At 36.5% G+C, this 25,553-nt stretch overlaps 1 protein-coding gene across 4 annotated transcripts in view; it reads right to left on the reverse strand.

Annotated features, from left to right (window-relative positions):
• Nucleotides 1-25,553, reverse strand: part of CRPPA (CDP-L-ribitol pyrophosphorylase A) — a 128,137-nt gene that overhangs the window by 46,707 nt on the left and 55,877 nt on the right. Inside the window, exons 6-11 of one of the 4 annotated variants that reach the window (XM_035317341.1) lie at nucleotides 17,394-17,491; nucleotides 11,298-11,387; nucleotides 10,574-10,666; nucleotides 8,329-8,457; nucleotides 5,993-5,994; nucleotides 5,118-5,428 (exon numbers count right to left, since the gene is read on the reverse strand). In XM_035317341.1, the coding sequence (XP_035173232.1) occupies nucleotides 5,398-5,428; nucleotides 5,993-5,994; nucleotides 8,329-8,457; nucleotides 10,574-10,666; nucleotides 11,298-11,387; nucleotides 17,394-17,491 (443 nt within the window). In that variant the 3' untranslated portion in view covers nucleotides 5,118-5,397. Of the gene's footprint in view, nucleotides 1-4,725; nucleotides 4,753-5,117; nucleotides 5,429-5,992; nucleotides 5,995-6,034; nucleotides 6,876-8,328; nucleotides 8,458-10,573; nucleotides 10,667-11,297; nucleotides 11,388-17,393; nucleotides 17,492-25,553 lie in introns of those variants that run through there. The other 3 variants (XM_035317342.1, XM_035317340.1, XM_035317339.1) reach the window with 3 other exon arrangements.

Below are 25,553 nucleotides of genomic sequence, written 5' to 3' on the forward strand. Positions count from 1 at the left end.
GACATTATAGGGCTTTTGCGATCAAGTGTAGTATCACATTTTACTTTTATACACTTCAGTATCTGGTATGTTCCGTAAAAAAAAAATCCAATTTAAGCAACAAATATGATTTGAGGCTTAGTAACACAAATACATATAGAAACCTTAAGTGCTGCTTCCAACCCTTGTAAAGAAACACACACAAGATAGCCTGGGTCTGACTTGATTCCTACTTGTAATTAGAGGGAGGGGATAAAAGTGGAAATTAACACTCCAATGTAGACTTGATGGCCAATGCCTCCACTGCACAAATTTTAAGAGCTATCATACTTTGAAGACTGTAGCAAATGCAACAGAATGACTTCAGTTACCAACAATGTACAGCATGATGTGGATTACTTTTTGTGTATAAATGGATATAGAACTTCAAAAGCTTTCCTGGTCAAACATAAAAACAGTTATGCTATGACCTGTGTTGTGAGTTAACCCTGGAAAAGAGCTAGGCACTACATAGTCACTCACTCACTCCCACCCAGGACCCCATCTCTGTGGGACAGGGAAAGAGGAAAGGAAGAGTAGCAGCAAGAAAAGTTGTTGGTTGAAATAAAAAATGTTTAATAAGCAAAGAAGAAGTTGAAGAAAAAAGAAAGAAAACAAAAGAAGTGATGCAAAGGCAATCACTCACCACCTCCCATGGGTAAATGCCCAGCCAGTTCCCAAGAGAAAGATGGCTAACCTCCCTAAACTTCCTTCTCTCCCTTTTTATTGCTGAGCATAGCATTATATGGCATGCAATATCTCTTTGGTTAGCTGGGGTCAGCTGTCCTGGCCGTGTCCCCTCCCAGAATCTCCCCCCCAGCTAACTTGCTGGCAGGACAGTGTGAGAAACAGAAAAGGCCTTGACACTGTGCAAACACTGTTCAGCAATAGCTAAAACATGAGTGTATTATCAACATTGTTTTGGTCACAAATCTAAAACACAGCACTCAGAGTTGCTATGAAGAAACTTAACTCCATTCCAGCCAGACCCATTACACTGAGGAAGTTATATGGTAGAGGGGAGAATTTTACAAGGCAGAGTAAAAAGTAAAAATTAAAATTAAAGCACAACTGATACCTGTCTGTCATTGGATACAAGTAAATTAAACGAGTGAAAATTACTGATATTTCTCTGTAGAAACCCAAAGTTCCATAAATATGTTACACATCTTTGCCTGTACAAACACAAAATACATTAAATACAAATAAAAAATAAATACAAAATCTGTAAGGAACACTTCTTTCCGAGAAGACCACTCTACAGTAAAATATTAAAACAGTATTAACATTACTAGCAAAGCTAGCATTAATTCTATAAAATCCTATTTTCAAAGTAATTTTATACTTCAGCTAGAAAAATGAACTCTGCAATGAGATAATAAGGTCTCTGGTGAGACCTCGTAGCAGCATTCCAATACCTAAAGGGGGCTTTACAAGAAAGATAGGGAGGGACCCTTTACCAGGGTGTGTAGTGAAAGCCATTACAAGGGTTAACAGTTTTAAACTAAAAGAAGGGACATTTAAATTAGAAGTTCGGAGGAAATTCTTCACTCAGAGGGTGGTGAGGCACTGGAACAGGCTGCCCAGAGAAGCTGTGGATGCCCCATCCCTGGAGGTGTTCAAAGCCAGAAAGCCAGGCTGGATGGGGCTTTGGGCAACCTGGCCTGGTGGGAGGTGTCCCTGCCCATGGCAGGGGGTTGGAACAGGGCGATCTTTAAGCTCCCTTCCAGCCCAAGCCATTCTATGATACATTTTTTCATTCTATTAAAAAAAAAAAAAAAAGTTATCTTAAAAATTTCTGCCTTTTTTTTTTCTCCTTAGATAAGTATATCCAGGTACAAAAGATCATTAGGAAACTATCAAAGCATGAGGCAGGTAACATTTTCAAAATGCCTCTTAAGCATACCTAATGATTTTAATAAGCTTCTTTTTTGTTGCTGTTTTTTGTATTGTGAGCTAAAGCCAGAAAAAACAGATACCCTCATTGCTACAGGTTAGTATTTTGGGTACCTGTTAAACAATGCCTTTTGGGGATAGCATGTAAGCAAGGTGAGAGGACTAATTTTTGATGCTCCTGGTCTGATGCCCAGCTTACTCAGACTTTAAGCATTGCTTTAAGCCAAGAATTGCAGTACTAACAATCCAAAAGTGAAACTGTCCATAAACAAATACAATGGACTTCACAGGTTTTTATTAGGCAAGTTAGCAATGGAAAAAAATAAGTTAAAAGCAGTTTGTTTGCAAACAAAATTTTATGTCAATATCCTTTCATTTTAAATGTTTATGTTTCCAGTAAGAGATAGCAGGTCAACATCAAAGCTTTCGTAATAGGGAAAAAATGTCAGAGTAACTAATAACAGATTGGAAGATCAAACTCAGATTTGATATTCATAATAATATTTGTTTTGCAAACGGTTCCAATTCAATGTTTATTCTCTATCACACTGAAGTATCTAGCGTAATTAAAACATACACACTTTTCAAACTTATTTTCATTCCTTCTAGAGAACTTGGCATTTCACCTTATGAACCCATTTATTCCCCAAAATTCTACTCCATGTTATCAAAATATTTTAGAGTAATATTATTTTATACAGTTGAAGTATCCACAAAAAGAAACAATCACTAGCCATTATTGACTAACATTGCCAGAATGCCTTAACTGGGCTACGAAAGCAAGGAAGGTTAAAGACAATTTTATTAATACAAGTCTTTTAGGATAAGTCTAAGTGTGTGCTGGGTCTGGCTGGGATGGAGTTAGCTTTCCCTGCAATGGTCCACATTAGTGTTGTGCTCTATACATGTAGCTAGAACAGCGTTGATCTCTCACCAATGTTTTGTCTAGTGCTAATCAGTGCTGGTTGCAGCACCAAGACTCTCTCCCAGTGCCCCAGAGGCAGTAGGCTTCAGGTGGCCAGGAGGCTGGGAGGGGACATCACCAAGGTAGCTGACCTAAACTGATGTATTGCAGGCAGTGGCCTTTGTGAGCAGAGCCCAGCAGCTGCCCCATGTCCAGTCAGAGCCAGCTCCAGCCAGCTCCAAAGGGACCTGCCGCTGGCCACAGCTGAGCCAACAAGTGAGGTTGTTTGCACCTCCGTGATAGCATATTTAAGAAAAAATCTGCTGTGCAACAGCAGCTGCGATAGTGAAGATTGAGAACCAGCCCTGCAGACACCAAGGTGAGTGCTGCAGGAGGTGCTCCAGGCAGGCAGCAGCAGTTCCCCTGCAGCCTGTGGAGAGGCCCCTGGTGGAGCAGGCTGTCCCCCTGCAGCCCATGGGTCCCACACGGAGCAGATCTCCACGCTGCAGCCCATGGAGGAGCCCCCAGTGGAGAAGGTGGATGTGGCCTGGAGGAGGCTGCGGCCCATGGAGAGCCCCCGCAGGAGAAGGCCCCGGGCCAGAGCTGCAGCCCATGGAGAGGAGCCCACACAGAAGCAGGAGGTCTGGGGGGAGCTGTCGCCCGTGGGGGACCTGTGCTGGAGCAGTTTGCTCCTGGGGGATGGACCCCGTGGTATGGAGCCGTGTGGGAGCAGTTCTTGAAGAGCTGCTGCCTGTGGGCAGCCCCCACAGGCTCAGTTTGGGAAGGACGGCATCCCGTGGGAGAGACCCCGCGTGGAGCAGGGGCAGAGAGTGGCCCTGAGGGAGCAGTGGAGATTAAACTCCAGACTGACCACAGCCCACTCAGGGGAAGGAGGGAGGAGGGGGTAGGTGGGAGTAAGGTGTCTTTAGTTTGCTTTTAGTTTCTCAGTGCTCTAACTTGCTAGTGATATAGGCAATAAATTACATTAATCTCTCTATGAGTCTGTTTTGCCTGTGACGATAATTGTTGAGTCATCTCCCCATCCTTACCTCAACTCTTGAGCCTTTGCCATTGTATTCTCTCCCCCTCTTCCTTTGAGGGGAGTGAATGAGAAAGAAGCTGTGGTGGAGTTCAGCTGCCCAGCTGGGTAAAAGCACCACAGCTGACCAAAGGGATATTCCATGCCGTATGATGTCGCACTCAGCAATAAAAGCTGGGAAAGGGGAAGAAGGGGGGGGAGGTTCTCGTTACAAAGACAGCTGTCCCACACACACAACTGCTATGCATATCAAGGCCGTGCTTCCCAGCACGTGGCCAAAAAATAGCTTTTTGATGGGAAGCAGAGAATAATTGTTTTGTTTTCTCTCTCCTTCCACAGAGCATTTGATTGTTTTTCCCTCTTTCTTCTACCTTTAATTAAATTATCTCAATCCATGAGCCTTTTTCTTCTCCCACTCATCTTTTAAGGAAGGGGAGTGAGGGAATGGTTGTGGTGGACCTAAGCTGCCCAGCAGGGTAAAACCACCACAAAGTGCCTTAATCATTTTGGCTGACATGGTGGTGGGAGAGCTCTGATTCGTCCAATTAAAAGTTCAGTAGCTGAAATAAGTATAAAAAGGTCATGTTTAAAAGGCATTAACCATTAATCTTATCATTTTCAGTGTAGCTTGTTAAACTCCTAGAAGCTGTAACATCATAGACAAATTGATCAACTTTCTGACCTTTCCCTGGTAAAAACCTGTAGTTATTTAATGAAAATCCAAAAAGTTACCAATTATTTTTCTAAAAAGCTCATCTTTCTCAGACTGGGAATTTGGTGCTGCACTGCAAAGTTAGCATGTGGGAATGCTTAATTAGAGCATCTTTAATAAATTTTCACCGTTGTAATAAATCGATGAATTTATTACCTTTTTTTGCTAGGGGAGGAGGAAGACCTGAGGGGAAACAAGGAAAGAAGAGTGAGAGAGAATGACAGAGAAAGAAAGGGAGAAAGAGAAACTGTGCAAGTAAATGTAAGAGTACCTATGCATCAATTCATTTCCAGTTGGCAAACCACCTTTTGCTTTGCCATTTGGATGATCCCATTCTGTTTTGTGATTCCTGTTTCGGGAAACACTGCCTTAAAGCCTGCCCTGCAAATTTAGCACTTTAAGTAACGTCCTCAATCACCGAGCACGCTGTGGATGAGCGTCTTGTCTTCAAAAGTCTTAAAGACTACAATAAATGTGCAGTAGTGTACATAAAAAATCACTCACACTTCAGTTTACTTTAGTTTCAAACAGCTTCATAACAACTATCCTACTGCATCATTTGTCTTTTCTTAGGGTACAGACTGTGCTTTTTCTGGCTATTTCAGTAAATAGTTTGCCTTAATCAGATAGCTGTTTCAGAGACAAAAATGTTTGCGGCCACCTAATCCCAGGCAAGCCTCTGCACATAACTGCTGTGCTGCCAGGACATTCTGTCAGTGCATCTCTGAGGTAGGATTACTTAAAATATAGTTCTATAACCAACGTATTTTAATATTACTTTCATATTTTAAAGCTTTGTGTGGCTTCCTGTATTCATCCATATGTATTTTATTCCAGATGATAATCCTTCCTTTTTATTCTGTGTGAAAAGTAGCAATTATTACTGAAACTTCTAGACCAAAATTATAATATTGCAACCTTTACAGCCTTCTGCATTTCTATTTCCATATCTGGAAATGTTGTTGCCTTTTTTTGGGGGGGGACACAAAGATCTGTGTTGACTATTTTCTGTAATTCAGTCATCAGAAATTGTACTTTAGTAAGCAGAATAGTAGTATATGGACAAACTAGTATTTTATAAAACTTAACTAGTATATTTGAAAAAAAAAAAAAAAACCTACATAGTATACATTTAATGTTTAAAGATAGTAATGAACTTAAGTGTTTGTGATATCAAGGCTGAAGTTCAATATTATTCCATTGCTCAGATCAACAAGTAACCATCACATGCAATTGACATTCTCTTCCAAATCTTGCAGTTTCAGTGACAAACCAATGCTGTTAATATATTTCCAACCAGGCATGGATATAGTATCTTGACATTATCTATTGTATTATCTGGTTTGTTAGCATTCTTTTAGGTTTACTTTTGTTTTTTTAATTGGTTTACTCAGGACTAACTTGACCGTTTTATAGGTTTTACTCCTAGTCTGCAGAATAAACTGTTCTGTATTACACCCTATTAGACTAACTACTACTTAAAAAAGAAAAAACTATTCTGATATACAAATCATTGTATGGCACTAAATCAACATAGTTGGAACTCCACTAATATTATAGTGTTGCCCAATTTTTTTGCCCAACACCATCAAGTGCCAGTTATATCTTCCATTAACACTGGATTTTTTTTTTTTTTCTGATTTCCAAGTCACCTTGTTTATCAGCTATTTCCTTCAACTCATCTGAAAAAAATCTCAAAATCTAACTCCACGAGTTCAGACTGGAATTTTCTGAATACTTTTTACCCCACTCTGACTTTTGTATATGTAAAATGATTTCACCTCAATATTTTCAGTCACGTCTCAATAATTTTTTTGTCTATTACGTTTTATCCCTATTCAAGGATTAGTAGAAATGTGTATATCAACCACGTATGCTTGATAGTGATGATATAAACTGTCAGCTAGAGGGAACCTCCATGAAGTAATTTGTCATCACGAAGGATACTGACAGAAGCCGTTGCAACAAGACATCCTGAGCATCCTGCATTACAGCAGCAGGTACTTTTTGTGTTTCCACTTCCTCTGGACCCCGCAACGTGCCAGTATTAAATTCACCAATCCTTTCTAAAGCATGCATGCTTCTGTAAGGGTGACAGCAGCCAATCTAGAGAACTGCAAGCTGTGAACCAAAACCATATGTAAAAGCACATATGTTTGCAATTACAAGAGTTTGCTGGAGTATCAGACTCTTGATTAAAAAGTTGACATGCCTGTACTTTCACTTCAGTAGACAAAGAGAGGATTCATGTTATTAGCTAATAGGTTGTACTTGAAGTAAAATACGTTGGTGACTCGAACCATCCTCTGAAGTGAAAAAAAAAAATCACAGAAAAACACCGCCAAAAAAAAAAAACAGAAGCCTTCTCATTCTCCTCCACATTAGCAATAAGTGGTTGTCATTTCTAGATTCATGTCAAGTGTTTTCACAGACATATATATAGACAGATTTCACAGAAGTCCATTGAAGATTATAAAAGCTTTTCCTTCCAATCAGCTTTATTAACTGCTGTTATCAGCATATGTAACATTTGATCCATCTGCACATAAAACCATATATACAATGAATATTTTGATAAAAAAAAAATGTACTTACACTAGAAGTCCTATTGGTAATGTTGAGCCATATATACAATATGCATATATATAATTTTTTGAGAAAAAAATGTACTTACACTAAAAGCCCTATTCGTAATGTTACATTATTACCATGATAATGTGCTTGTATGAAGTCTTAAAGCTATATTTCAACAGTTATTCAAATGACCTTTACCACAGGAAAACAGAATTCACCCTGGAAAAAACGGGTTCTGATAGTACCAGAAAGAAGACTAAAAACATACGTATGCCGTTGTATGTTGTACAAACAAGAAAGTAACTAACGTCATGTAATAATATTATTCCCATATGAAATAGTTATGCTGGTATTAGAAGTCTGTAAAGACATTAATTAATAGGTATTGATACTCATACCTCGTAATAAAGCCAATAGAATTTTGGAGAAAATCAAGTATTTGGTATACTAGAAAAATAACCTATGGATGGGCAGTTTTAAAATATATAAACTCCAACACCACTCAAAAAAAAAAAATCAGTTAAGAATACATTTATGTTTCTTTATTAAATTTTCCATTGAATATCTAACTTATTTCCTTGTTCACTGCTGACTGAGTTATAAAGCTGTCTACACAAGCAGCAAAAACTGTAGATGCAAGGCAGTCCACTTTTCCGGTTGGCAGAACACATTTCCCAGACAAAATGATTTACTTTAGATAGCTTCTGTGAGTACAGAGGATGCTGGAGTGATAGCTCTTTTTCCTCAAGGTAAGGCAAAAATTGGCTCTTTGGAGTGTTTGTATCACCACCTACCTATATGCCATGTCCTTTCAGTCACCTGAATATCAAGCACTGTTTCAATGTGAAGCGTAACACTCTGAAAAAGCACTAATCAAAAATACTTTCACTAATTTTTACTTTTTAAATTCTGTAGAAAGCAGAAAAGGAAAAAGAATAAAAGACTGTGACATTTTCACGTGCTTTTAAAAACTGTTTGCCATTTGTTCCTCTAATCAAAATGCTTACATTTTTGCCTATAACTACAGGCTCTTCTGAATTTTGAACAAGAACAGGCAAGAAACTTTCCAATAAATGCTTTTCATGTCATATTTATTCCCCTTTGATTTTGTTTTAGATGAAGATTCTATCACTAATCATATAAATCACAAAAGTGGATACTTTGCAGGTAGAAAGAATTACATACCTTACATTGGATAAGGAGACCATAAACCAAAATATTTTTCTTTTTCACTTCCCTTGCGAATTTCTTGATCTTAGTTAGTTCTTCCAACCCAATGCTGAAAGAAATATTTTCTGAAATATTCAAGTGCACCTGCAAAGGAACAGATATGCAAAAAAAAAAAAAAAATCTACTTTTTCAAAGCACATTATTTTAGACTGCCAGTTTTTAATAGCTCATACCACTGTTAAGCACATACAAGAACACAGGCTAATGAAGGTTTTTATCAGTTTCTATTCACATTGAATCCCATCACTTATGTATTTAGTGACATGAGAATTATTTCTTTTCAATGAACAGTGAGACCAATATGCCAGAACAAAGCAGAACACAATGTTGACTGTGTATTAAAAATATTTCATTAAATCAGAAAACAAACAACATTCTTTCCTAAGCTCTAACCTAACTTTCACAGATTTTTACTATCAGGATAATAGAGAAATACAGATGTTTTTCTTAAGCACATTAAAGGTTTTCAAAATGGAAGTGCATTCTTTAAAGATTTATTTTAAATTTACTACCTTCTCAGTGTAGAATATTAGTTGCCTAAATTATATTCAACAGAACACTTTTTCTACCTAATTATAAGGCTTTCCTCCCACTGCCTAGTTTTAGGTACTTGCTAGGAACAACTGATGGATGAATTATATCATCTGAACTACCATAAAGGAATGAAATGTATCATTTTTTCTTAAAGCTATCTTCAAAGGTGTTCACCTAAATGCACATGCAGTAGGCTGCTCAAGCAAGCACAATTTCATTAAAAATGGTGCTACGATGACTTTGACATCTACTATCTTAGGGACAAAACCTGAGTTTCACAGTGAGTATGTGTTACTACTGTTTGCATCTATACATACTTCTCTGGGAATATGAAATCCAGAATATTTACAGCAACAATCATTTGAACAAAGCTCTCACATTCCATATATTACGGGAAGAAAAAAAAAAAAAAAAAAAAGACCAAGACCTTCATTCAAATACAGGGTAGGAGCTGGTGTCAGCTAGGAGGCTGGCAATGATTTTAACACTGTAGTGTAACTCAGTTGTGAGTGTCTTATGAATGGACCTATTAGAGCAGATGCAGAGGAGAGACACAAAGATGATCAAGGGGCTGGAACACCTCTCTTATGAAGACAGGCTGAGAGGGCTGGGGTTGTTCAGCCTGGAGAAGATAAGGCTCCGAGGTGACCTTATAGCAGCCTTCCAGTACCTAGAGGGGGCCTACAGGAAACCTGGGGAGAGCCCCTTTACCAGGGTGTGTGAAACGACAAGGGTCAATGATCTGAAATTTAAAAAGGGTAAATTTAGATTAGATATTTGGTAGAAAATCTTTACAATGAGGGTGGTGAGGCACTGGAACAGGCTGCCTGGAGAAGCTGTGGATGCCCCATCCCAGGAAGTGTTCCAGGCCAGGCTGGATGGGGCTTTGGGCAACTTAGTCTGGTGGAAGGTGAGGTTGGAATTAGATCATAGAATGGCTTGGGTTGGAAGGCCCTTAAAGATCATCTAGTTCCAAGCCCCCTGCCATAGGCAGAGATGCCACCCTCTAGATCAGGTTGGCCAAGATAATCTTTACGGTCCCTTCCAACCCAAACCATTCTATTGTTTTAATTGATTAACAATTCTAAGTTAATTACACATCCCCAAAACTTAACAGAGAGAAATGTTTTCTAAAATTCTTGATAAAGGGTTAATGAAAACATTCTCAGTCCAGAAAAGTACATTCTGCATATCCACTAGACCTGTAAATGGGCAAAAGATTGGGAGGTGTATCACTACTGTGATTAAAGGCAGAAAGAATTTACCTTGGTTTCAAAATTCAGTAAAATTAAAGCTCCACCTTGAACTTGCTCAGAAGTTTGCATCAGAAAAAAAAAAAAAAAAAAGAGTCTAGAAATAAAGTTATAAATCTTTCCATGGAATCAGAGTTTCTCAGTCCATAAGACAACAGCATACAGTTAGTGAGGATATCAGGTTTTATAAAATACTACTTACCTTCATGATATCTCATTTGTTAAAAACAATAATAACATTTCATAACTTTAACCTCAGATTAAGCCTAACTTGAGAAGTAAACTCTCAGTTTTGCCTCCAGATCACTAGACTACATGACTACACACTGAGATATCAGTGTCTCTAGTATAACACTTTATTATTAGCAGTTATTTACAGATATTTTCTACAGGAAATTTTAAGAGTTACCTACCAAAATAAGAACAACTGGATATAAGAGAGGAATATTTGATTTCTCTAACATATCCACTACTTGCTGGATTTCTTCAGTAGCATACTCTTTATCCTAAATGAAAAAAATATTTAGAATTACTGAAAATATCAGACAATTATTTCATAGAAATGGTATTCAAAGATCTATCATTTACCAAAAAAGATACATAACTCTTGGGGGTAGGAGTGGAGGGGTGTTTGGTTGGTTTTATATTTGTAATGCTTTTGCCAGGTAAATTATGGTTGTCTGAAACAAAATTGAGATTAAGAATATTACCCTTAAGAAATATATAACAACCTTAAGGGTCTTGTTTGATCTCAGACAAAGTTCAATGAAAACTTTTCTGTTCCCATACAAGAAGCCAAATACAGATTACAAAGGATGCGTATGTCCAAAATGGGAAGCACTAATGAATAGCAATGCACAGTTAGGTAACTACACGTGGTGTACCTCTTCATATTGAATCCCTCATATTCAAGAATTCATCCCTGGTTTAACAACATACTGAAGGAATTGCAAAACCAGGAATGAAAGAACGGACCAATACGTTAATAGTCAACTTTGGTGCATATCAGAAACACCAAACAATGGAATGGATACAAACCATTTGTTATTCAAATATGTAATTATCTACTATACTAATAAGTTTACTAATAAATTACTAATAAGTGCAAAATTAAAAGCATGCATCCTTCCTACTTACATTGATGCAAAGAAAATTGTAGCACTCTCCTGAAAAGATGTTTTGTAGATGGCTAGCATTTTTGCTTAGAGATATCGATATAGCTTCAACCTGATTAGAAATACATAAATATATATATTACTTCTTCACGAATTCAACCTCATTATCTGCTAAAGCTTCCACAATTATCACAGAGATTGTTAATTCCAATGGCATAAAACTGGTAGTTAATATTTCCAATACAAGAACTAAAATCTGCTCAGACTTCTGGTCACTCAACAGGGAAGCATGGAGCCCAGCACCCTACAGTTTTCTGCAAGTATTTGCTGAAGCGTACTGCTAGAGGGAGCCATTCCAAAATCAGCCTTGAAAGTACCAGACACTAGAGTTACAGCCTGGGGTAGGATGTTCAACTCTTCCCAGAGATGAAAGATTATTAATAGGATCAAGACAACCTATTGACTTTGGATCTCTGATTCTAAGTAAGTCTTTATAAAGTTTAACAAATACACACAATTTCAATCAAGTTCAACAAATATATAGTGTCTTCATACAACTAAAATAAATAATTGAAGGGCCAGGTACGAAGGACCAGATGCACAGGTAATCTAGGATTCTGTTATGACAAGAATCATTTAGAATTTCTCCCGAAAAGCATTTCCATGATGAATACTTTAGAATACCTTCTTAATTACCAGCATATTTATTTTGTAACCTTTAGCTATAACACCAGCTAAGAAATGATCTTATTCTAATTAAAATAAAAAGTAGATTCCACTACATCACCAGCTTCAGGCTTGCCTTCAGGAAAATAGCAATCCAAATTTCAGAAGGGAATTTTTTTCCCTAAGAGAAGATAACATTTTGAAGCCAGAAAAAAAAAAAAAAAAAAAAAAAAAGGTGTTTTTTTGTTGGTTTTTTTTTAAAAAGGCCAAAAACCTTCATGTGGCTTCTATTGCACCAGCAAATCTCACCATTCCACTACTCATGTGCTTTATTTCTGCCCAGAACAGAGTGTATGCTAGCTGCAAACAACAGAATTGATACACTGCTGTGCTCCCTCAAAATGTCACTGAATCCACAATCCAACAGAAGTACCAAATACCACATTTTTAAAAAGGCTATTGTTATCTAAAGTTGTATGTGTTTATTTTTGAAATAGTTGGGAGCTAACTTCTTTGCAAAGAAAGATGGTTTGAAAACCCAAAGCTGAGATTTATGTATTAAGGATTTCAGAAACTTTGGGGGTGAAAATTTGATAATGCAGCCCAAAATAGTTGATATTCAAATAGTTTAAAAAAAAAAAATGCAGAAGGCAAGAATTACCAAAACTACTTTAATAAATGCAATACTCCAAGGCTGTTCCAGCTTGAACTTCTGCTGAAGTAAAATCAGAAATCCCCAATGCCTTCATGACCTATTTCAACATAGTGCAACAAACATGAAAGCACGCAAGACTTTTCAGAAGGTAAATGGAACGTGACCCAAAGTCCTTCTTTTTCTTTTCTTTGAGATACCAGAACACATGATGCTTAAGCATTCCAGAACATATAAAGATGAATTAAGCATATCAATTTTAATTTAATTTGAGTAATTTGATAGAGCAGCATATTGAGATTTTGTTTTACAGACATATTCAGTAAAAATCAAATCAGATTCGTCTCTTGAAAAAGCACAGGTAGGACTATATTCTGTAAGGGGTGGAACACAAGCAATATGGTACCAAGACAAACATATGAGTGGTATACACATACACACCTCTGTTGCTGCGTTGTTCAACCTAAGAGCTCACTTCTCAAATCTTTGCAAATGTAAAATACCTCTTATCTTCCAAAAGGTAAGAGGTATTTTCTACATGAGATGCCAAATTATGCCCCTCTCCTTTCATGACTTCAGTGAAATTAGGCTTCCAAATAAGCACAGGCTCACACAGCACGCATGCTCCCCTAACAACATCATGCAAACATGAACATGAGAAAACTATATCTGCACATATGTAATTTTTGTTTCTAAAGTTGACTAGCAAATTCCAAACCAGCCAATTTAGCTTCCATGCACACTCAATGTTTCCTTATATCATCAGTTTTGACTTCATTCTACTAGAATACTGCAAAAAAAATAAAATAAAAAAAAAATGCTGACTTGAACACATTATTCAGCAAACAAATGAAAAGTAATTCTTAAACAGGAATTCTTACAGTGAACTCAGCAGAAATAGATTTTATTTTTACTTTTTCGTTATGGAAGCATGTCTCTGAAAAGGCTCTTAGTGGAGTTACTTGTCAATTTATTTGTTAAAAGGCAGATTCCAGAGCAACTGGGGCAGATCATCCAAAAACCTTTCTACACAGTGCGTATTCCAAAGTTCTAAAAAAGCAAATGGTCATAATGTATGTGTTACTATTTTTATTTCTCAGGCAATCTCCCAGTCTTGACACGCTATTTCTTTTTCTAATGACGTGTAGAATCAGTGTTTTTTATGCAGTATTTTGAAAGATACACAGATCACTGCTGTCTCTTAGTTTTATCCCAGGTTTCTTGTCTAATGTTTTCAAGCAACAGAAGACATACTATCATCAATGATAATCCTATTTTAATTTTTATCTCTTTCAAATAAGGATGTAAGTACCCTTAAGCAATGATCTTAAGAGAGGGACTCTTGGTCAAGGAGTGTAATGATAGGACAAGGAATAATGGCTTTAAACTGAAAGAGGGTAGATTTAGATTAGAAGAAAATTGGAAGAAATTCTTTACAATGAGGGAGGTGAGGCACTGGAACAGGCTGCCCAGAGAAGCTGTGGCTGCCCCATCCCTGGCAGTATTCAAGGCCAGGCTGAAGGGGGCTCTGAGCAACCTGGTCTGGTGGGAGGTATCCTTGCCCATGGCGGGGGGGGTGTAACGGTGATATTTAAGGGCCCTTCCAATCCAAACCAATCTATGATCTGACCGATGACAAAATCGTTCACAACTGGTCTCAGGGGCTTTCAACATGTATCTAGGAAACACGATTCAGGAAACAGCAATTCAACAGCAGATTACCCATAAGAAAGATGATAAGTGAATAACAGTTCTTGCTACCAAACTGAAAATTTCAATACATTGTCAAGTAACTAAAATTAATTTTTCTTCTATTTGGCTAGTTATTATCCTAAGCAAAAGTATTTATTTAAATTGAGTATTTATGAAAGTTACCATGTTATTACAACACTGCTTGAGATAACAGAAATTACCTAAAATTCCACCTCAGTAAAACGTGTCATGTTCAGGGGTTAAATAGAACAAAAGTACTGGGATTTGCCTAATTACTTCTGGTTGGTTTATGAATCGATATTCAGGTAGCATAAAGAAACAGAGGTGGTAAGGGTTTCTTTTTGTTTGATTTTGTTTTTAACATGAAGGTAGGAATAATGTAAATGTTTTCCTTAATGCTTCTCTATTTGTCAGACAACCTGTGGTAAAGTTCCAATTTTATTCAACATCCATTTTTCATAAAATCTATCAATAATACCAGGACATTAACAATTTGTAAAAGTTAAAGTGTATCAGAATTCAAAGGCACAATCAATACCAGTCTACAACATGGACAATTCAATGATTAAAAAATTAGCTCTTTCTCACTGAAAGACTAATTAGTGAAACTTTAATCCATTCCTAACTGAATAGGACCAAATATGTTGATATACTGCTTGTGGACACTTATCCAGTCACAAAAATAACATACAACTTTGTCTAATCACGTTTCATACACAGGAGGAACTTGTCATTGAATAAGCAGGAGTAGCTAATTCCCAGTTATGGAAGAAAACAACTTCAGCCCCCATTTAAGTCTGATTGCTTCCAAAGAAAGAGGTAAATAAGAAACTTAAGGAAAGACAACTGATGCCTTTCATAGTAAGAGATTTTCAGCAAAAATATTCATTTATTAGATACACGATTTACAGTAACACTTTTAAAATACCTATTCAGAAAGTATTTTGCAAGCAATAACTTCCTTCACTTATTAGTTCATGTCTTTTTTTTTCATGTAATTGGTGTTATAGATTCATTATAATGTTATTGCAGTCTCTCTCAGAAACCTCCCTAACAAAATGTCTTTTGGATTCTTCTTTAAAGATCCTTAAAGTTATCTATTTAGAAGCTGACAAACATATTAAAAGTAAATATGGTGGCTAATATGCGCTAGTATCAAAACTATCAGAAATGCTAAACTATTGACCATACTTAGAGAGTTCAAATTTAAGATTATACATACCCTATCATATGCTTCTCAAATCAGTTTCTTATTTAGACTGATTACCATCTAATGAGCCCTATTGAATAACCCAGATTTCAGCGCAGTAAGTTTAATATGGTAAAGTAATTCACATGTTGTAAAGTCAAATCTCTCACAAGGTTACTACACTTCATTTGAGAAACACCTTCTTTTTAAGGTCTTCCAAATTTGGGAAGTATCATATAATGCTAACCTTGAAAATTATCTCACATGACTAAGGATGTTTCAGGGAACAATACAATACAGGGATCTTGATGGAGTTCTTTCGCAAATGTCACTTTGCAGGAATGTTTTAGAAGTGTTGAGGAGAAATTTAACAAAACTTGACTATGAGGAAATAAAACACGGATCAAGAGAAGAGAAGAATGGTGCTAGAATTCATCAGATAAACTGATTTAATAGAGTGATCAAAAAAATTCAGTCCCATATCAGGATGAATCCTTTCACTTTACTCCCTCATTACCTTGTTTGCGGTCATTTTATATGTAGTTTATTCAAATGCATCATAGGTTCAGATGCCTGACCAACCCAACAGCTAATTGCTTCTACAATGAAAAGCTCTAAAGATGCTGCAGATATTAATTAGTTTTGGCACCAGTCTGACTTTTAAGTTCGGCTTTCATGAAGCTGGTTGTTCAAACATAAATTCTTTGTTTTCTTACTGGATTGGAAGTCTTTCCCATGGTATTATTAATGTGGTTATATGTAAATGTAAGAGATACATAGAAGTGTGTAAATCAATGTTTAAAGAAGTTTCTTTTTTTCCTAAAATGGGAAAAATATCTTCCTAGCAGTACCAGAATAGCTTGAAGCAAGAAAAAAAGTAAAACTAGTAGCGGATCTAGTATCAGTGAAGTGGAAGAAGACTTCTGCTCCATCATACACCCATTCAGACAAGAATAAAATCTTATTCAACTCTGCCAAGGTTTTGTACTTTAAAACGCAGACATGAAATAGATAAAAAACAAAATTTTCCCTACTAAATATAATTATTTCCAAATAAGAACTGAAAGTACAATATCAAGTCACATCTCCAGAGGTAAAACAGCAAGTTTGCTATCCCATCCCATATGAACTGATCACAAAAAACAGATCAATAGACATGAACAAAACCTATTATAAAACTACACAAATTGGGAAGCCTGTATTTTTGAAAAGTTACTTCTGCTCTATTTCTCTTGGAGAGATGCGATCTCATTACATAAGACATAATTAAGAATTACCCCAATATCACTCAAGATTTGTCTTATTACTAAATGTTAATCATCTTCGGGAAAATGAAAATACTTGATAGTCCCATTATTGGAAATAATGAAAAAGGAAAAGATAGTTAAATGCCAGTGGAAAATTCCATCAATATTCTACAGCAATGCTTCAAGAAACAATCAGCACGAGTGAAGCTTACTTCCATCTCTCTCCGCAAAAAGTCTGATTAACTTCGCATTCACAATTGTGCAAGAATACAACCTACTCTTTAATTCATTTAGACTTTAATTCAGACTTCAAAGTAACAAAAGCATTTCCTCTGTAACATATTTGTAACAATTCAGGCTTACTAAAAGCTAAAGAAAATTACCTCTCTCTTTTCTGGATCCAATTTCTCCTCTAATCTAATATAAACATTTTAAAGAGCATCTGTATGATCCCTCTCTATAGCATAATTAAGCAGAAGATGCTTCTTTCTTGAAAACTTCCACACCTGGTGTTAATCCTTTTTAATAAATACTCGAGTGACACAGAAGGTCTCAGTTTCTGTATTCAGAGTTTATACCATTTCTTATGAGTTGTGACAACAAGAAACTTTAAATTAATCACACAGTTCACAACCACAGAGTTTTACTTACTTTTACTTGGCTTTTCAGAGATTCATGAAGGAGAAAACCTACTTGTACAACAGCTTCCTTCACATCAGTAATAATACAAATTTGTTGTGATAGGTTGTCTGTTATCAAGAAAAAAATGCAAAAAAAAAAAAATATAATTACTTAGCTGCTAAATATATTGTTCAATTCATACACTGATGTCTTTTGACTGCTCTTTAAACAAGTCTCTATAAAAGATACATATTTGCTACATGTAGGGTTTTTTTTTGGTCTGTTTGCTTTTACACATAATTACACACCACATAAATTCAATCAGATGCATTTAAAATTATTTAAGTAAACGTCTCACTTTCTACTGTAAGCTCAAAGACTTGTTTCAAAAAATAATTTTAAAGCTGACATAGAGTTAGTATTATTGGAAAGTGACTTCTGTATTTAAAACAATTATTGTGAGTGGAAACAGTGAATTAACCAGTGAGCATCCCCCAGAATTATTTTATGAATCAAGGACACTTAGTATGGCCAATATCCATTACAGGACTACAAAAATCACAGTAGCAACTCTCTTTATATTAAGTTAGCAAGAATGGGGTGGGGTGTAGATAGAAGAGAGAACAATAAAAAACTGCATAAAAAAAAACACAACCAGATGAAAGTGAGAATAAAAAAAAAAAAAATGCATGGCCAGTTCTCAGAGGACTGGAAATCACAGAATACAACAGCTGTGGGAGAAATTATCTTCCCATAGATTCAATGGGCAAAAATATCCTGAACTTGCATCAAAGTTGGCTTCTACTTACTACAGAATAACTTTACAGTCTAAAAGAAGGGGTCAATGGGAAAACCATATTGAATTAATTTCTTATCAGCAGAAAGCAACCTGTAGATTGAAATCAGAGTGCAAGAGCCACATGAATTTAGTACTGCACAAGGAATGCAGATACCCTACTGATACAATAAAGATGTACATAATAACAGACTGGAGTATCTGATTTCAAGAACTCAGATTCTATGGAACTAGGTAATTTAACTAACAAGGTCAAATTGGAGCTTTTACAAAAAACTATGTGTGGAGGAAAGCTGTGGAATCCAAAAATGCACCACAACTTCGCCAGTTCTTCTTAAAAGTAAGTCAGTTTTCAACAGTGTCAAATGTAACCTCACAAGAGGCTGCTGAAAGATTCTAACTATAGAAACCCACTTCACTCCTCTCCCATTCTCCTTAAACCTCTGACTTCCTGTGATGTACACGAGAAAGGAGAGAAGACTCCAAGAAAGGTGGCTAAGAGTTGCAGGTTGAATTTAATAAAGGAGAAAAGAAAGTGATGAAATGTGAAAACATTGGAGGAGTAATGCAATGCTGAAATATGAAAAAATGAAAGTAATGATAATGTACACATTGGAAAAATACTGCATGCTTTTAAATGATCAAGAAAAATGTACAAAGGAAATCTGGGAGAACGTTGTTTATAAAAATCATTATAACAAAACAATAGTTCTGCTCTAGCTGAGGTTTAAAACTCACTTTCAATTTAAACATCAACACTATCAAGGGCCAATAAAACCTTTACATTAGTTTAGGTGGTTTACACCTTTGCTGTATTATGGGAATGAAGGCTGAGTATAGCCTCCCTCTTCAAGACTGCCTGTGTCCCACCTCCGAGAAGCTGATCCAGCGAGCTGTCACTCTGCATAGCCACCAGGAATGCAGGGAAGGCAGCTGGATGCTGGCTCCCAACTCCCTCTGACTTCCTCAAGTCTGCTGGCTACATGCAGCATTTCACTGGTGGTTTTCAGGAGCCCGTGTCTGGGTGAATCAAACAGTCGGTCTGGAAAGCCGTGTCATGGCCACGTCATGAACCATATTAATTATCTGCTAACAAGATTTTGTTTTTCATTGGACCACTTGATAATTCAGACTGGAAGGGATCTAAGTAGCTCTCCAAACTCCTGCTCAAAGCAGCATCACCTCTGAGGCCAGGCCTGGTTGCTTAGTCCCCTAACCCCCTGGATCTTGAAAACCTTTGAGGATGGAGCCTGCATAACCTTACAAGGCAATATGTTCAATGCTCCATTGTCCTCATAGTGAAAGTTTTGCCTTTTAGTAAGCTGTAACCTCCCTTGTTCCAATTTTTTTTCATTACCTCTTGCCCTCCCACCACACACCACCGTTCTATTTCTCTTCTCCTCTTTCATGATCTACCTTCCTTCTCGTCTACCCAAGTATCATTTTTTTAAATTCTTCCCCTATCCCCTCTTATTATATTACCTAATGAAAATCTCTCTTGCTTTGGCTTCCTCTTCATTTACTTATCTTAAACTTATTTCCCTGGAAACCTCCTCTTCCCAACACCTGTCTCCCATTTACTCTTGACTTCTTCCCAGCTGCACCTGATTAAGCAGTAATCCTCCCAACACCGCAACACATTTAACATGAATTCAGAGCATATTTTGGCATGAAATTAAAAATAGTTAAAGCTCCTTTACACTGCCAAATTCTGATCAATTAAACATTAAATTTCCCCATCAGGAAAGTGGTAAGATTTTTCTTCATTAAAGATAAATCAGAATTTCAGAATTTGTTCCATTAAATGTCTCTTTATCTACAGTGGAATCCTTAATGTTGCATCAGGCAACAAAGCAAAGGTTTTTTAGTGGTATTTTTCCTTCCCTACTTCAGGCATCCCTACTGCAGACACGTGCACCTAAACTGCTCGCACCGAGCACCTTGTACATGCAACAAAGAGGCACTTCTAGGAAGCAATTTATCTTCCACATTTCAGTTGTTCACTTTCAAAGAAGATTAATCATTCCGTAGGCGACACAGACTAGATCACCACCAGCTGTAATGGGAGTTCTTGGTTACTAGTTTAAGATAAAATACTTGATGTCAAAAATAACTACATTTAGTTACATGAATCCCAACTTCACAAAATCTTCCTTTAATATTTTCTGTCTGCAGAATTTGGGCAGTTACATGCCAATGTTACTGTTCTTTATCCCCTATACCACACTGAGCACTTCCTACATGCGTTGTTCCCCTCCTCCACATTATTGGTACGCATGAATTTCTTCTGTAAGAAACTTCTAGTATTTTTTTCTTAGATGAGGCTTTCCTGGTTATAACGAAAGATTTCCTGACATTAGCTTCTAGTACATTATCATGTATTGATGTATTTTCACATGAAACTATTTTGCAACATTACAATATACCTGTATGAATTTATAAATGAATTCAATTTGGTGGTCATTTTTTAAGTAAAATTGTCATTACCCTGCAAGAAGTGCCCGTTAAGTTCCCACTTTCTTCTAAGTTCATTACAGAAAAACAAGAATTCATACGCATACATCTGTATTTATATAGCAACATTAACTATGTAAATAATATATTCAATATACTAATACATAATTAAATTATTTGATGATTTTTTTAAAATTATTTCAGGGGTTTTGCCAAGTATGCAGCTGAGATACAGCCCTTCTGGTTTCTCTGCCACAGATACACTGATACTAAGAAAATCTATAGTAGAAGACTTCATAATACAGCATGATAGGCATTTAAGATTATTCCAGCCCAAGAAGTGTAGGTAGATTTCAGCAGATTCAACTTTAGGATGTCATAAAAATATCTACATAATCTCTATTTTTGCTAACAGTAAAACTATAAACAATATACCTTGAAAAAGTGTTTTCTAAAATCTTCAGAATTTCATAATAAATATGAGAATTTCAGCTGAGAGATGTAAATATTTGAAGCTCTTGGAAATTAAAATGGAGAAAATACACCTTTAGATTAAATGTGTATTTTAACTTTCAAGACAAAAATATCTTAAACCAAAAAGAATCTAGGTTAAAACTGAAATTAATTTTCAATTGTTCTATGCCCTGACTTGTATCCTGAAAACATTACAACACAAAACTGTTTTAGGTCACATTGTTATTCAGTAACACCTGTTACAGTCTTTATCCTAGGATCTCACCCAAAATTATAAAATTAAAAAGTGTACAGGTTAACAGAACTACCTTAGTTTGAAAATACATTGTGTGCTTTCACAAACTACTTAGTTTACCCTGAAAGGCACGCCATAAACAACAAGCAATTATAATACCACTGTTTGAATAAAGACAATAAATATCACATCCTACAGAATTACGACCAGAAGAATAAAAATACATCTGAATGGCAAATGGGTAGGTTTTGGCCTACAGACATATTTTTTTTCTTTTAATTGCACATATATGTGTATACATACACTATATTTACATATCATCCCATTCTTGGTCTGTCATTACAATTCCTACTGTTTTGGAAGCATAGACTGATCATCAAATAGTTTTAAACTTTGCAGTGAATTCAAAATAAGAAATCAGTTTATCAGAACTCCATTTTCATTTTCTACACAGCAATGGCTTGACTGCTCTGGAAATTCAGTATGGTTCCCCCTGGCATTTCCAGTATCTCATAAGAGTTGTTTCTACCACTGTAAACATAAGAAAAATGAAATAAGTATTGCCAAGTATCTAGTTCATTCATGCTTAACAGCAGGAGTTGAAACTGTTATTCGTACAACACAGGTAACCAAAAATATCTAATGATTTTTGTTTACCCATTTTGCCAAACTTGGCACTCCCTCTACCAATATTAACATACAAAAAAAAAAAAAAAAAAAAAAAAAAAAAAAAAGAGGAATATTTTGTGGTAGAAGACAAGGAAGAGGGTTGTTTTCATCCCAAGGTAACTGTTCTGAAAAGTACCTCCCCACCTGCTAGTTTATTTTTTGTATCACAGTGAAGAACAGCCACAGGGTAATGAACACTACGGTGTGCCCATGAAACAGCAGCCTAACTCTAGCAAGATCAGTCCTTTGATTAAAAAAAACAATACTTTTAAAATAAATATCATATGGGTTCTTCATATAACAAAAAATATACTGAGTAATTCCCAACACCTTTAAAAAGTTCATATATATTTTGATATTTTTCTTTGTACTTGCAAAACTTCATTGTGTATACATTCATACAGCATGTATTTATACAACCAACTATGAGGGTGAAATACCCAATCTGCAAGTGCACATCTGTGAAAAAGTCATTGCAGAAGAAGGGCCCTTAAGAAAAGAAAAACAAGGAGGAGAGAGTCAAGCTCCAAATTAGAAGCAACATTTAAAGTTTACATGTTGGAACTAGAGTTCAAAGATACTTACCCTAAGGGCAGTAGTCCTAATGGAAATTTTTTTAGGATGTTTTGTATTAGCCTGATCTTAACTACATTTCTAGATGAGTCACCCTTATTGTAAGACGATGTTTTCTTACTTCAAGACTATTAAAAATAGGCGTGTGCCACCTTGTCTGCATTCTCCACAAGTTCATACCTGCTTAACTAAAGAAAAGCGCTAAATTTAATGTTTATAAAACAAATGGTAGGACTCTCAGATTTTCATAATGCAGTTGTAAAAGAGACTTGAGGAAATAAGGAAAATTAATAGGACATGTTTTAAGAAAAGTCTCAGAAGACAAATAACAATCTATTTGCATTAGGAAAGTCTTTCTTTGTATTTCCTTGAATCTGAATGATGTACATACCTATAAATTCATGAAGTACAAAAATGTATGGATGCATGTATGTTTTTCTTATCTCTACCCGAGTTAGGTTTAGAAAGCTGAAATGTATCCATTATTATTACATCTCATTAGGCCAGCAGTTAAAAATCTAACTATGCTTCTATGAAACATTTGGGTCTTGTTGCTTAGGTAGAATTACATTTATAAAACAGCTGACTAAAGAAACAGTCTCATAATCAAATGATTAATTGTATTTTCTTCAGACATTTAATTGCCAGGTATTTATTACCATGATCATTTTCGTTTGTTTAGTTACATAATTACTATTTTATATATGGACAAAGAAATGCAAGAGTACCTCAAAAATAAACAGGATAGCAAAATAACATGTCAAACGGAACCACAAGGAACATGTTCCTTAGCAAAACTGTCCACAGGCACTGAAGTAACCTTAATATTCTAGCATAAAAACTTAAGTATTTAAAGATCATTTGAACTAAGCTCATCATTCACAACCAAGTCATTACTGAAAACCAGAAAGTGAACAGTTGGCTGAATAATTCTCATCAAAACAACTACTAGAGCTTAATAGAGCTTAAATGGATTTTCTAAACAAAACAAACAGGTTAACAGAAAAGATAACTGGCATTCTCTGAAGCTGAAGGAAACCATAGTTTCAGTCACTAGTAAATACAAATGCAGACGATACGAAATTTGGAACACTAACCACAAAATTAAACGTGTATATGCAAACACTCTCCTTTCCTACATTCATCCAGTGATACAATTTGCATCCAGCAACATGAGTTGCATCACTTACTAATAAATAAATCAGTTGTGAAGACTCCCTGGTAGTGGGGAGCCAGTGCTTAGTCCTTAGCAACCTGCTAGCCCACACATTTAGCTCTTGGGACTCCTCCAGAGGAGCTTGACAGCATGGCAGGTGGCACACAGAGAGCTGATCCCTTGCAACCCAACCTTACGGAATCATAAAGGACTATGCCTTCAGGCACTCCACAGGGCTTGAACGTGGAGTCTGAATCCACCCAAGTATGTGATACAGGACCATACTATATAGTGTACAATGCTGCATCTCAGTCCTGTGTTGTCTTCAAAAACTTGACACAAAGATCCTCTGTCATGTAGGCCACCATCCCACAGGTAACACAACTTATACCCAAAGTCATATACAGTGTCAAGAACTGGCACGCTCTGCTCCATCCAGGTAGGAAAGTCCCAGCAGTACAGCGCTGCTGAGGCCTGCCACACCATGCATCTGTGCAAAGATTGCTGGCACCTCTGCTCAGCAAGATCACAGACACACTAGTGGCCAATGTCAACAAAAGGGTTTTTAGCAAGGCAAAAGGTAGTAAATCCACATGGGAAGGTAGGTGTTCCTGCAATATTCTTCCTGGAAGTTACTAACATTTCATTATCATCCCAAAGAAGGGAAAAGGGAAAAGACGAAGAACATATCCAGAAAACCCAGCCCTGAGGATATCTCTGAGGGGGAACAGTATCTGAAAACCACAAGCATGTGGGTCTCTTGCTGGACCACGAGTATATCGGGGACTTCTACTAGCCAAGTTTATATCTCTATTCCAATCAAAATCAGCAATCAGGAATTCCTCCCTCTCTCCAGCGACCATTCTGAAACCCTCAGAACAAACACTGCACAGCAACTGCCACTTTCTTGCTGTGGTCACTTCTCTGTCAGCCTCTATGACACTCCCATGACACTAGCAGGTCCCTAACACTGAGGCTCAAACACCACTGAGTAGCTACCACACAGCAGAAAGTTGTGGGAGAAAATACAAAGGGGAAACAACAACTCAGAGCACTTTATATGGATCTGAGCAGTGGGTTCTGCAGTCTCAAGAAAAGCAGACACAGTTATAAAGTTACCTATTCAGTTAGAAGGAAAGGCCTAATAGCACGCCTTGGCTTATACGATGGCTGCTGTTCTGGAAGGTGACCTGTCCTTGACGGTTTCCCACAGGTGCAGCACAACATAGAAAAACAGAGCTAGCGACATTTCTTCCATAAAACTACAGTTTCTTCAGCAAACTCATGGTTATTGTAACCCCATGACTGAATGATGCAACATGGAGGAACAACAGGATGCTGCTAGCTAGCTTAAAATATAAATTCTCTCCTTAAATATGCTTAAAGTTTTGCATGAATTGTCAATAAAATACTTACCTGATTTTAATCTGCATGGCTAAACCATGTGCTATAAAAATAAGTCATATCAGCTGAAGATCTGGTATTTGAAGCCTTTTGATGGAACAGAAAAGATAAGGCACAACTGTCAAACTGCAGAGTCAGGTGCTAACTGTCTACTCAATTATCTTTAATGAGGTTTTATGTAAGATGAATCTGTTGTGGAGCGTCCTCATTAGCTATGGAGGACTCTTATTGTGCTTGTTTGCATAAAGAGTAAAGAACATGTAAGGTCTCCCCTTCCTGAACTCATGCAGCACAGCAAAAAGCACATTTAAACTTCAAGGAACTTACTTTTTCCATACAGGTATAATAAAAGACTATTGTGGTTACTTAAGCAGATTTATTGCATGCTTCCACAGTAACAAAACACTATATAAGTAAAGATCAAGCAAG

Source organism: Oxyura jamaicensis, chromosome 2 (assembly GCF_011077185.1).
Source record: "Oxyura jamaicensis isolate SHBP4307 breed ruddy duck chromosome 2, BPBGC_Ojam_1.0, whole genome shotgun sequence".
Lineage (NCBI taxonomy): Eukaryota > Metazoa > Chordata > Aves > Anseriformes > Anatidae > Oxyura > Oxyura jamaicensis.